Source organism: Mycteria americana, chromosome 1, assembly GCF_035582795.1.
Source record: "Mycteria americana isolate JAX WOST 10 ecotype Jacksonville Zoo and Gardens chromosome 1, USCA_MyAme_1.0, whole genome shotgun sequence".
Classification (NCBI taxonomy): Eukaryota; Metazoa; Chordata; class Aves; order Ciconiiformes; family Ciconiidae; genus Mycteria; species Mycteria americana.
In genome coordinates, this window is record NC_134365.1 from 24,773,699 (window position 1) to 24,787,695 (window position 13,997).

The window sequence follows — 13,997 nt, forward strand, 5'->3', positions numbered from 1 at the left end:
GCGGCGAGAAGAGCCTCCCCGCTGCTCCGCTCGCCGCGCCCCCAGCGCCGGCCGCTTCCCGCGGCGGACCCCGGCGGCAGCCGCGCTCCGGCGGCAGCGGCGTCGCGGCTGCCCCCGCCCCGGCGAGGCAGGCTGTCCCCGGGAGCCGGGCGGGCATGTCTCCCGCTCCCAGCCCCGCCGAGCGGGGCGGCCGCCGCCTCTGAAGGGGAGCGGGCGAGCCCCGCCGCCTCCCGGCCATGCAGCCCCTCCGCGCCCCCCTCGCCCTGCTCTGCCAGGTGCTGGGCGCCTGGGCTGCCTGCGCCCTGGCCCCCGCCGCGGCCGCCGGGCTGCCGGCGCCCCCGCAGCGCGCCCGCTCACCGCCAGCCCCGACGGCCCTCGCCCCGGGCCGGCGGGCGGCCGCGGCTCTCCCCGGGCGCGGAGCGCTCCCCCGCGGGGCCGACGCCGCGCCCGGCGGCGCGGCGGGGCCGGGCGGCAGCTGCGCGTCCCGCGGGGCGGCGGGGGCCGGGCGGCGGCGGGCGCGGAGCAGCGAGCGCGGAGCCGGCGCGGCGGCGGGGAGGGGCGCGGCGGGCGGCCCCCGCTGGCTGCCCCTGAACGGCTCGGCCGGCGGCGAGGGCAGCGCCGGGGGCCGCGGCAACGCCACGGGGCGCCGCGCCCGCCTCCGCAACCCCTTCTACCCGCTGACCGAGGAGTCGTACGGCGCCTACGCCGTCATGTGCCTCTCCGTGGTGATCTTCGGCATCGGCATCATGGGCAACATGGCAGTGATGTGCATCGTCTGCCACAACTACTACATGCGGAGCATCTCCAACTCCCTGCTGGCCAACCTGGCCTTCTGGGACTTCCTCATCGTCTTCTTCTGCCTGCCGCTGGTCATCTTCCAGGAGCTCACCAAGAAGTGGCTCCTAGAAGACTTCTCCTGCAAAATCGTCCCGTACATCGAGGTAATAGCGGTGGGTAGGGATGCGCGGGCCCGTGCGCCTCCGGGCAGCCCCCGCCCGAGGGGACGCGGGCCCCCGAGCACCCTCCCGGCGCTTCCCCGCCGCTGGCCTGAGCTGCGCGGGGTCCACGGGGCGCTGCCCGCGCTCACGGCTGCCGGCCCGGGGACGTGCAGGTGCGGCGCGGTCTGGGTTTCCCGGGCACGCCAGCGGCAGAGCGGGGCCCCGGCCCCGCAGCGGCAGAGGAGGTTGTGGCCGCGTCAGGTCCAGCAGCATCGGGATTTCTGTAGCCTCCGGCTGAGCGCGTCTAGCTCTTCCTTCCCTCCACTCGCGCGAGTTCTGCCAAACTTTCCTTGCTCCTTGTGATCCTGAAAGGCGAAGAATGCTCTCCGAATTAGATTTCAAGTTTTTTGGTTTATGTTTGTCGGCGTCCTGAAGTCAAGTGAGTCAGGAAAGCAGATGCAGGTGGTGACTGGGGATAGGTTGTAAGAAGGTGATTGTAAAAAGGACCATCAATGGGATGTATGTGCTCTTAATTTATACTTAAGCGTTCAAATCTCGCACTTACTTATTTAGCTTATCTCTAAAAAAAATGACCCCAGCTCCATTTAAATCGCAGCTTCTTGGCAGTTGTTCAGAGGCTCTGTCAAAGAAGCTCTCAGCCAGCTGGCCAGAGTCCTGCGGCAGCGTTCAGGTTGTCCACTTTATTTATTTACTGGAACTGAACACTGAGGCTTGATGGTAGGGTGGTAGCCCGTAATTCTGGCTGGCTCTGCTGCGTGCCCAAAACCTTATGTTCAACGTTATTCTGTAACTGAAAGCTGAGGAAATAACTTTTGATTCCCTTGTCCTAAGAATGAGACATTAAGAAAAAGAAAAAAACCCCAAAACTTGTTATTAATGCACAGAATATCAGTTTTCAACAGCACATTGGTACACAGTAATGCGTAATTAACTGTCAACTGATATTTTTAAGAATGTGCTTATAAAGATGTGTGTGTAGCCACTAAATTGCCGCTACTTCTTTCGTATGCGATACACTTTATTACTGGTGGTATTGGTCAAAGGGTGGAGCTGTGCTACGCTTAGATGAATTCAAGGCCAGTAGTATACCACTACATTTGAAAAACTCAGAGTACACTTAATCGATTTGCATTTAAGAAGACATGAAGGAGTAATAAGTATTCGTTGAGAAACTGATAGTACTAGGAGCCTTTACAATTTCTGAATTGGGTTCTGGGGCTACTGTGTTAACCAATAAAATAAATAGTACCGTTTCAGTTAAAGTGTAACCATTTCCATTAAAGTAGGTAGTGTAGTTTAAGCATTTTCAGGACTTTCCTATAGTGACATTTCACGCTTCCTAACCTTTTTTTGGTGCATCCACATACCAAACAGAAATAATTCTTTGTAATGCTGATTCTAATTAAAGATCAGTAATTGAAATTATTTGCATGGCCACGCTGTTCTTCAAAATTAGTTGCTTATGCTGTGCAGCTTTGGGCACTAAAGAGTTTGTCCAACTGAAAGTAGTTTAGCTGAAATGTAGCTGCTGAAATTCAAAATTGTAATCCCAAAAAACATTCAGCTGCTGCTGTTCCCCCTTTATACTTTAATGACACCTTATTTTTCACTTTAAAATTCTGTAGATGTCTAGAGTTGAAGTCTTATTCAAGAACTGGCACCAATCTAGTTGTGGTGGACCAGTAGCATGGTGCCTGTCTTAGGCTTAATTATTACTGAGGTCTAATAGTGAAACATTCTCCTTGTCCCTGAGGAAATTTAATTAATTTATATCTAAGGTACAGATCTAAAAAGATATAGCCTTGGGGTTCTGTGTTGCTCCCAGAATTGTATATTTTTCATTCAGTAGTCGTTAACTGTAATACTCATGTACATAAAGTGTATTCCTGAGAGCAGTAAGTAAAAGGCTGGATTTCCCCCTCTGTAAACTGTAGCCACGAGTGGCAGATACTGAACACCACTAGTGGATTGTGACTCTCCACAGCTTTCCTCGAGCTTGGCAGGAAGGACACAGTCCTGCAAATCAGGATTTGACCCTGCTGAGATGGAGAAGTCAGTTAGAGCAAAGGCTCACCACTTTCCAAGTGTTGTTCTAACCTCACAGGTGTTATACAGTGGCACTGACACCACCAGGAGCAATGCAGATGTGAAGCATGTCATGAGATCTGCCCCGTGAGCAGCTGCTGCTCCATGCTCTGTCCAGGATTGTTCACAGCAGTGCGCTCATCCGACAGCTGCCCGACACTGTCTTCTCCCTTGTTGTAACTCACCTGGGCAGGCTCATCCCCTTCTCACACAGTGGGAGAAGGATAAAGTCTTCTTAGCTCCTTGAGAGGAAAGCTGTAGACAGCTATCTTCAGGAGAGGTTTCCAGACCTTCATGGAATACAAATAGAAGCATCTTCCCGAAGATGGACAAATTTTAAGCTGTTGTCTGTGTTTTCTGTAAGTTAGCCCAGCATTTTTTTCTTTTAAGTGTCTCTGTTCCATGCTTTGCATCTCTTTTCTGCAAGCCAGTTCTCCTCATATGCTGTTCAGGGAGCTACATGTCTCACCCAGAGTTGTAGATCCAGAAATATCTCACTTCCAAGCATCAAAGACCCTTATTGGACTGAGCCCTCTGTCATACCAGCTTGTACTTTCAGAACTAGGGAACAGGGGATGTCTGATTATCCAGAGCAAGTGATACGGTGATCACAGCATTTTAACATAACTCAAGCATGCTTTGTATTGTGTTTGAAGGTTTCAAGTGATCCCAGTGAGGAACCTTGAGTTTTCTTAGCTTAGCCTCTTGTGGCCAATTGTTTTTTATTTGTGCTGTTTAATGGGTATTGTGCAGAATTTCAACAAAGCATCTGTTGCCAGTGATAACACACATGCACACAGTCTGGGGAAAATGTTTTATGGTATCTTCAAGCACATTTGTATAGGTAAATGTTGAGCTTCCAGCAGTGGAAGTCTCCACAGTATTTAATTTAAAGGGCAGTTTTCCCATACCTAATAAAGATCTGCTGTGACCAAGTACATTAAGCAGTCATTTCAGCCATATATTGTATCACAGTTTGGTCAGTTCTAACTACGTTTTAAAACTATGTCATGGCTATGCTTGTATAAGGAATGCTGTGCACATGACTGAGGAAGAAACAGTAATTTAATTCTTCTGTGCTTCTCACGAGGTCTTTAGGTGATAAGAGTAAAACTGCTAGAGAACAAAGCTAGAAAGACAGGTGGTTAGTAGAAGCGGATGAAATTATCTCCACCAAGAGCTTCACTTGACCCTGATCCTGGCGCTGTCCTGGAGGAGCAGTTTGGAATGCACTGAGGGAAATGAGAAGGGAATTAGAACAACTGGGGCAGCCACACCGCCCATAAGGATGTGTGGAGGAGATGTGCTTCTCCTTTGGAGTTTTAATCCTCTGCTCAGCTGTTCTTAAAATTTTGCTACTTTTCTGCAGATGGTTCAGGAGTCTAGCTTTAGGCATGCATGTCTGAAGTGTTTATCTGCACACTGTGTATATGTTGTCTTCCACATACTTTTCTCAGTATTGCTCAGAATCGGGAGATACAGGGTAAACGACAATACAAAGACAATGACTTCAGCTAATTCGTGTTCCACAAGACCTGCCAATGTGGAACCCTTTTCTTTTTGTTTAAGCAGATCCAGTCTTTTCAGCAAAAGGACCAGGAAAAAAAATGGAGTACAGAAAAATTTAGTTCCAGTTCCCCTACTTACAGATTTATGCTAGGCCTTAATAGAAAGAAGTGTGGATGTAGACAAAATCAGTAGTTTTACTGTGCTTCTAAATATTTCACAGCTGTTAAATATAACAGTTCTGTGAAGCTGCATTTTTGTTTTTTATTTTAACGCTGGAAGCCAATAGTGAAGATGTTAAGTAAGTTGTTTAAGGCCCAGAGCAGCTTGCTCAAGATGACAAATGGATTGTGTCAACTAGGCCTAGAAACTCTCTTTTGGGCTTTAAAAGGAAGCTTGCTTGAGTTGTGTGCATTCTGCTCTTGGAAGTTACACTAGAAACTTGATGAATTTGAGAGAGGTGGTTGGAAGTAAACATCACTTTCTATGCTGGCAGATTGAGACAAGCTACTTATAGCGGAGTAAGGATTTAGAAGAGGGGAAGTGTCTAGAATGAGGGTTTGCAGAGGCTGATTTACTGTCTTGTGCAGTCCAGTGCAGAGCAAGAAGTTGCCGAGGTCAGTGATGGTACTCAGCCCTGCGCAGTGCTAATAAACGTGAGCCCCTCTGCCTTTCTCATACCCCCCACAAAGAAGAGAAAGACAAAGTTTGCCGTGTCCTCATCTGGACCATATCATGCATACGAGTGGCTTGACTCTGGAGCAGGCTGGTAGTGAAAGCCTCTGAAATCTGATGCCCAGTCTCTGCGTGTGCTTTTGGCAATCAGTTTGTGGCATCACTCCTGCTTCTGGTGGGTAACTTCCAGCTCAGGAAAGCTATCACAATTAATATTCTTAGTGCAAAGCATAAGGATGGATTTGGCCTGGAATATGAATTGCTCTCTTTCCCTGGAGCTGACCCTCTAGGGCAATTTGAGGTGAGGCTTTTTCCCCTTCCTCTCTTTTACTTGGTAGAGCCAAGTGAGAGGCACGAAGAAAGTGGCTGTTCTCTGCCTGTTCCAAAGCTGTCAGAAGAGATCTTTATTTTAAGTTTCACTTCAGGGAAGCAAATACATTTTTTATGGGAGTTTATAAAAGCTGTGTATTATCTGTCTCTTCTGTGTCTTTTGTTGTGCGGCATCTTCTTTATGTCTCTTCTTTGACTCTAGTCAGAGGTAGGCTCCTGAACCTCCAGTAGGTCCTCTGGGTTGTAGACAAAGATCCTCAGAGAGGTCTGCAGTTTCAAAGCTTCATACTGAGAGTTTTCTAGGGCAATGGCTACATGTGTCTTTTACCGAGCAGAATATCTTCAGCACATATCGTGCAATAAATAATTATTTAAAAGAGAAATGTTAATATATCTCTGCCCTTTAGGTATTAATGGCATGATGATAGCAGCTGCCATGTTGGCTATTCTGTCAGTCTTTATTTCCTCTGCAAACCCTGTCCTTAGGGGCTTATGAGTTGTCCATAAAAATTTGCTTTTGGCTTAAACTTTGCATGTGGCATTTCAGCATGGAAATGAATTTGTGTCAGACTAGGTTTAAAATTGGGTCAGTAATATTAAACTTACATATGTGTGGAGAGGAAAAGGTAGCATCTGCTATCCCAGCACCATTGACTCTACTCTGAGCACTGGGATGTCATTTCTCCATATGACAGGATTTTTCCTGCAAAGGAGGAAGACGCAGATTTTTAGCAGCAGTTACATGTTGTTGATATTAAGAATTAGTGCAGGAGTCCCTTGTGTAGTATGATGAGAATTTGATCCTCAGTGGAGAACACCACTTATTTCTTTATTAAAAAAAAAAAAAGTAAATTAGATTTACTTATATGGTAGCATGGTAGATTGCAAACAGGAAAATGAACAAAAATTAAATCCATTTGTGTTTTGCGATTTTTTTTTTTTTTTTTTCCCCCCCCCAGCCCTCTGGATAAGCATGTGGTGTACCAGTGAGTATTTCCAGTGCCCTGACAGTCTGGTTGGCTTTCACTTCCAACAGAATTCAAGAGCAGCTCTTGGAAGTGGGTTCTGATTCTGAACACTATTACTCTTAGGATATACAGAAGGAGAAGAAACACACAAAGCACATGTGCTCTATGTCTCCCTGATATGAATGTTGATAGTGCTACAAAGGAAACAACCATATTGTGCTGTTGTTCCATGTGTGTAGGACATCTCCATGATAGTAGTTTCCAGAATTACCATCTTGTCTTGTAGATAATTAAGGTGACGTAGATTTTAATCCAGGGTGCTTAAGCTAATTGCTAATGTCAGAGGGGTACCCTGGCCACAGTACTCCCTAGCTACTGAATTACTTCTGCCACAGTAAAACACAGTAGTGTTTTAACTGAGTGACCCTTACCTATTTTAAAGCATAAAGCCATTAATGTTTAATAGCATTTCATGTAAGAAATATAGAGATATTATATTTATTTATTTTTGTTCTTTTATAGTAATGACTGTTGGTTTGTTTTTTTTTGGGGGGGGGGGGTAATTGAAAGAACAGAAACCAGAAATCTAGATAAACTTAAACAATTAAATAATTGTTTGCAATGGGATGACCTTTTATTTTGCAGTAGTCCAGTCTTATTACTGGACTCTGTACTGTAAATGTAGAGTAGCACAAAAAAAGTATTGCAGTCTGTACTAACTTTGTTTATTTATCTTAGGCAAGTCTGCAGGAGCTGCTATGGTATGTTGCATTAACATGCTCTAAAGCTATGAAGTTTGATGTGGATATAGAACAGGCATAATAAGATGATAGACTATAATGGCTTGGGGGAAAAAATTAGTTGTTTATGTGATATAACAGGAATGGATATAAAGAGTCTACAGGGTGTCACTGAGAGCTCAGAGATGGCTTGGCTAGTAGTCATCAACCTTTTCTGTAGTTCAGCTTTCCTATTACAACAGGAAAATATTTCAAATATCCATCCTGCCTTGTAACAAAGGAAGAGTGCCATGTAGTTTAAGAAACTCTGTGTTATCAACATAAAATATATTCTGTCTTAGAAAATCCAGCTTCAGCTGGTAGAAGCAGCCACTTCTTATAACTCCTTTATTTTATCTTCTTCCATATAAACTCAGTCTACGTTGTTTCCACTCACTTCTCCATAAGAAGGCATGCTCAAGAACATGATGCCTGAGATGATTAATGGTCCCTCTCATTTCCAGCCTCGAGTTGCTCATGGCTGGTTGATTCCCATTCTGTTATATTAACTGTCCTTTGGCTTAAGTAACTTTTGTATCTCAAGATAGACTTATTTGTAGATAGCAGCAATATTACTTCTTGGTCTTCATCTTACTGGACTGAGTGACCCAATCTCTCTTTTATATTCACTCACAGAATTTGGTCTTCATTGACCTTTTCACCCAAGTCACCTTTTCTGATCTTGTTTCTGGTTTTGTTTTCGTTACCTTTATCTAGTCAAGCAGATATTAGTGAGAGAGAATTCAGAGTCTTGTTTCCACTGGCATTGCTCACCGTACTACATCTGCGCTGCTTCCCTGGTCAGCCAGAGGCTCACCTCCTAGAGGCCAGGGCCAAGAGCTGTGGGACCACAGCCAGGAGAACAAGTAGGACAGGCCAGGGAAGGCCTGGGAACATTTTGGTAATTGCTAAAGTTCGTGAAAGGGGAATGGGTATGTTGGAGGGACGGAGAGAAGAACTGATGCAATTACGCTGAGCATTTCATGAGTTCACTGTTGTCTCTCTGGCCTCAGTTCCCCAAATGAGTTTTGACACAATTGACTAACAGCTGGTGAGCTAATGACCAAAGTTGATGCAGTGTCTCAAAGGAGCATCACGGTGCCCACTAACATCCCTGTCAATGCTTTTAAAGGAGCAACAGTATTAAGAGACTGTCTTGTAACAATAACGTCTTCTTTTGTGTGTATGTGCTGTAGCTGGTAATCCCTGCAACAGCGGTTCCCTGCCCAAATAGTGTGGGCACCCCCTCAAAGCAGGGGTTACTTCACCACCTCCTCAAAGCAGATGGGTGGTCATTCAGTTAGAAACCTGGGGTCTTTTCTGATGTCATCTAGTAAGAGAAAGATGTAAACGGGTGTCATCCTGAATGTCTAGGGACTGAAGGAGAATCTTCATAGGGACCATATGGAAATAAATCAGACAACTAAGTGATGATCAAAAACTACTGAGTCTGACTCGCCCTTGCCTTGCCTCATTTCCTGCCAGGTTGTTGGAATTAAAACTGCAACAGCATATCAGAAACTCAGCTGTTACAATAAGAGCAGCACCATTAAACTCCATGCAGCTTCGCACCAGTTTAGGATTTGTTAATTTGTCCTTTACCTACTCCGCATCAAATGAATTATCTTTGTTGTGTGGTTATTTCAGGGCAATGTAACAGATTAAAAAGGAAACTTCTCTGGCTTCTTCCACGTTTTCAGCTTAACCCTAATTATTAGTATGACTGGTATGAAGAAACACCCCTAAACCAAAATTGTGTGAACATGCAGAATGCATGTCCCAGTTCTCGCCTACATAGGTTGTGAGCAGCACCCGTTGATTTTGCTGGCTATTACTCATAGTCTGCGATGTGGGGTAGGTAATCAGACCCTTAAATTGCTATACTGCCTTTAAGCAAGTCATCTGGAGTGAATCCCTGTTCATCTGCTTGGGAATGTTTGTGTGGTTTTTGCAAGCTTTTCCATGGCGTCCCTAACTCCGTTAATCTACAGAAAATAGGAAACCATTGCCTGTTCCAGAGAAACACTAGCTTTGTTGAGCTTGTTTCATCAGTAAATCCACGGGAGAGTTTTCAAAGCCGACTTCTACTGTTCTTAGTTGTTTCCTCTTGCTCTATTTCACTGTCTTAAACCTCCAAGTTGTTGGTCAATTAATGTGACAGGAACCCCGTAGGTTATGTTTGTTCATGGTAGGCATGTCTTCTTTCATTAGTCCAGCCTTAACAGCTGCAGCGTTTTAATGTCTTAGCCACTGTATAACAGCCTGTTTGCAATGAAATGCTAAAGCAATAAAAGCGTGTGCATTGGGGGCGGGGGGAGAGGCTCCCATAAGAGCTGAGAGGGAAAATGTTAATGTACAAAAACTTAGATTTTCTTCTGTTCTGCTGATTTTTATTTCGATCCCTCTTCATTCCTGAATCTCTGTTATTTCCCTGTCTCCTGTAATTGTAGAGAGCTGAGTCCTGACCCTTTTGATATTCATGTTGGATGTTCTGGCTAAAGGTTTTGCTGTCACTCTAAGGAATTTGAAGACTGCACACATATTTAAATGTTTTGGAAACAAAGTCACTAGTCTTGAATTTAAAAATCTGACTCTCAGCAGTGATACATGAAAATTATCTTTCATTAGCTAAGTTTATCACTGTTCATTAAGATTTCCCTGTAACTAATTTTTCTTTAATTGTTTTTACTTTTTGCTGTATTTACCAAGGTTTCTTTGAATCTTGTCAGTCAGTTTAATTTCCTAAATCAACAGGTTTGCCTATTAAAAATGTTTACGGTACTGCTTTGTCATCATTAAATATTCCCACAAGTTAATTAGTAAGAGATTGCATCTTACTCATTCCATCTTTTAGGAAGCTGCTTCAAAGAATTTTCCAACTAAGCCAATGCCTGATAGTTCTAATCCCAAGTGCCTAATATTTTTCCGTGATATTCAATTTTAGCAATCTGATATGGCCATTAAATATTGAAGGCCAAAATTAACGATACATTTATATAATTGTGCATAATTGTACTCTGTATCTTTGCAGAACTTTTTACAAGAGATGCATAAACAGGAATATTTCAAAATTATGGTGGAAATCAGAAAGTGTTTTTTTAAATCTACCTATATAAAATTTAAATATATCATTGCATATCAAATTTGCGTAAGCACAGTTATAGTGAACTGCCTAATACTACCCTAGATTTCCCAGTTAATTGCACAGACACGTGGTTTATTCATGATAACAGTAAGCATTCTTTACATTTATTAGGAATATTATTTAACGGTTTCTTTTCTTTTGCATCAACAAATTTTCAGCGTAACACAAGCATGCAAACCCAGGAAAATAAATGAATTAGAATGCAACAGGGCACCTAATCTTTCTCCAATTGAAGTTAATGGGAGTTCTGCTTTGAATTTGAACTGAAGTTGAATTTATTGGAAATAGGATTAGGCCAAAATGTGTATAGTCTTCTTGCAAATTTCTTTGTAGGAAATTTAATTATAAACAGGGTAAAATGATAGGAAATTATGTTTCATGACAGTACAAGATTTCTATTCATGCATAGAGTGATGGTTATTAAAGCTAGAGAACATACGCATTGCTCTGTACTTGCTCCTTACAGTATATAATTGAGAGCTCTGTCCAATCCATCTTTAAATCATTTAAACAACAAAACTGCTGCCATTTCTCCTGGCCTACAGTACACTCTCCCACAGGATGTTTCCTATGAAATTAAGACTAGGTTTTCCTGTGATTTTTTAATAAATGAAATGTTGAACATAGATTATTAAAGCCTATTATAGTGAAGGTCAGTTTTGCACAGGCTCTGGAAGTCTGAAGATTTCAGATACAGTCTCTTTGAACTCACCGTACAGTATGACTTTATGTGCCGACATCACATCAAAATTTCACTTAAAAGCCGAAGTCCACAAAAACAGTTGTTGGACCCTACTCCATTCAGTAGATGCCTAATCTGCAGGGTTTCTAAATTTTGTAGATATGGAAGGTTTCGATGTTGTGATCCCCTGCATGCTTGATGAACATGTGATGTGGGCATAAGTTCGTACTTCTGCTGAAGGGAGACTCTCCCATCTCTCCCCTTTTGACTTAAATTCCAGCCCCTGTGGTGGAACTGATCTTTCTGAAAAACATCACTTAGAAAAATGGGGGGGGAGGAAAGGGTTTAGTTTTACATATTGGTCAGTTCCTCAAGATTTTTCCACTCAGCATTGCACAGATGCTTGCGTGGGCCTCCAGGAGAGGATGACACCAAGCTGAAATAAATATTTGTAGGCAGAAATCCAGAAGGATGTACTGTTTTGGGATGCATGCTGGATGATAGTTCAGCAAACGCAGGAAGCAAAGTTCTGTCTGTGATGCTTCTTTTGATGGTGCTCAGCACCATGGTGCTTAACTGTCTCCTACACTGATACCCCTTGTCCTGGTTTTGGCTGGGATAGAGTTAATTTTCTTCCTAGTGGCTGGTATAGTGCTGGGTTTTGGATTTAGTATGAGAATAATGTTGATAACACGCTGATGTTTTAGTTGTTGCTAAGTAGTGCTTACACTGGTCAAGGACTTTTCAGCTTCCCATGCTCTGCCGGGTGCACAAGAAGCTGGGAGGGGGCACAGCCAAACTGGCCAAAGGGCTGTTCCATACCATATGACGTCATGCTCCGTATAGAAACTGGGGCAGTTGGCTGGGGGGCAGCGATCGCTGCTCGGGGACGGGCTGGGTGTCGGTCGGCAGGTGGTGAGCAGTTGTATCACTGTTTTTTTTTTTTTCCTGGGTTTTGTTCCTCTCTCGCCCTCTTGTCATTGTTTTCCTTCTCATTACAATTTTTTTTCCCCCCCCAGTTATTAAACTGTTCTTATCTCAACCCACAAGTTTTCTTACTCTTGCTCTTCCCATTCTCTCCCCCGTCCCAGCGGGGGGGAGGGTGAGCGAGCGGCTGGGTGGTGCCTGGTTGCGGACTGGGGCTAAACCGCAACACCCCTAAACTAGGTTTTCCTTTGCCTTTGTCAGTCAAGGGGCTAGACTTGACTGGTGTTTCAGAGTGCAAATTGAGCTCTCTTTAACTATGGAAAGAGTATAAACCTCTTCCAGAGAACAGCTCAATGGTAAGAGCCTTCATCCAATGTACAATAAATTAATTCCCTCTTCAGCCTGAGTGAGTTCAGGCCTTCATCTTCTGTCTCTAAGAAGACTGCCGTCAACAGGAGACCGGGGGACTTTTGAAGGAGATGAAGTTTTCCCACTCTCCACTGAATAATGGACTGTACCCTTGTGGCTGTCTTTTTTTTTTTTTTTCTTTTTTTCCTTTTGTCCTGTTTTCTTTTTTTCCAGACAGCACCTGTATTAACTTGCATTCCCTTTTCTCCTTCCCAGGTAGCCTCTCTCGGAGTCACCACATTCACGCTGTGCGCCCTCTGCATCGACCGATTTCGTGCCGCCACCAACGTGCAGATGTATTACGAGATGATCGAAAACTGCACCTCGACGACGTCCAAGCTGGCCGTCATCTGGGTGGGCGCGCTGCTGCTGGCCCTGCCGGAGGTTGTGCTGCGCCAGCTGGCGAAGGAGGACCCCGAATACGGCGGCAGCCCCGCGGGGGAGCGGTGCGTGGTGAAGATATCCACCGCGCTGCCTGACACCATCTACGTGCTAGCTCTCACTTACGATGGGGCGAGACTCTGGTGGTACTTTGGCTGCTATTTTTGCCTGCCTACCCTTTTCACTATTACCTGCTCCCTGGTAACAGCGAGGAAAATCAGGAGGGCAGAAAAGGCTTGCACAAGGGGGAACAAGCGACAAATTCAGCTGGAAAGTCAGATGAACTGCACAGTGGTGGCTTTGACCATTTTATATGGGTTTTGCATCATTCCTGAAAACATCTGCAACATTGTGACTGCCTACATGTCCGCAGGGGTCTCTCGGCAGACTATGGACCTCCTCCATCTCATTAGTCAGTTCCTTTTGTTCTTTAAGTCCTGTGTTACCCCGGTTCTCCTTTTCTGTCTCTGTAAACCTTTCAGCCGGGCCTTTATGGAGTGTTGCTGTTGCTGCTGTGATGAATGCATCCAGAAGTCTTCAACGGTGACAAGTGATGACAATGACAATGAGTACACCACAGAACTGGAGCTCTCCCCTTTCAGTACCATCCGTCGCGAAATGTCCACTTTTGCCTCCGTGGGGACTCACTGTTAATTGACCTTAGGACTTTATTTCCTGTATCTTTTTACTTTTTTTTCTTTTTTTCTTCATATTTTTCTTCTTGAAGCAGAATGCAAGAAAAAAAATGATTATTGAAAACTACTCTGGAAACCAATCAGCATATTAGCAGTCGTGCTTTGGAAAATAATTTGTTTGGTTATTAAAATGAAAGAGAGAGAATGAGAGCCAGCACTCAGTTTTAAATCATGATATTTTGTACGGTGCTAGGGTTTTATTGATTGGGGAGGAGAATCCATATCAATCCACTTTTATTTAATTCCATAGTATTTTTTTGATAATCACTGTAAAATTATTATATAGACATTGTGGGTTTTGCAAGATGTTTCATGTAAAAGATGTGGTGGAAAGTATTTGAAGGTAGTTTTAATCCAATTACTGTACACTATTGTGAGAGGACTTGGACTTCAGAAAATTTATAAAGTAGCATAAAAATAAATGAGGTTTTATTCTTTAACTCCATTGTCAATCTGC

The 13,997-nt window shown here is 44.3% G+C and overlaps 1 protein-coding gene across 1 annotated transcript; it reads left to right on the forward strand.

The window, feature by feature from the left end:
* The first annotated feature begins 236 nt into the window (after positions 1 to 236).
* GPR37 (G protein-coupled receptor 37) lies at positions 237 to 13,499 on the forward strand. The gene is made up of 2 exons (XM_075491537.1): positions 237 to 941; positions 12,681 to 13,499. The coding sequence occupies exons 1-2, from the start codon at positions 237 to 239 to the stop codon at positions 13,497 to 13,499; spliced, it is 1,524 nt and encodes a 507-aa protein (XP_075347652.1).
* The last annotated feature ends 498 nt before the right edge of the window (positions 13,500 to 13,997 follow it).

Coding starts and splice junctions, on each gene's coding strand:
- GPR37 (XM_075491537.1), top strand. CDS start 237: ATGCAGCCCCTCCGCGCCCCCCTCGCCCTGCTCTGCCAGGTGCTGGGC. Junction 942..12,680: donor AAATCGTCCCGTACATCGAG/GTAATAGCGGTG, acceptor TCTCCTTCCCAG/GTAGCCTCTCTCGGAGTCAC.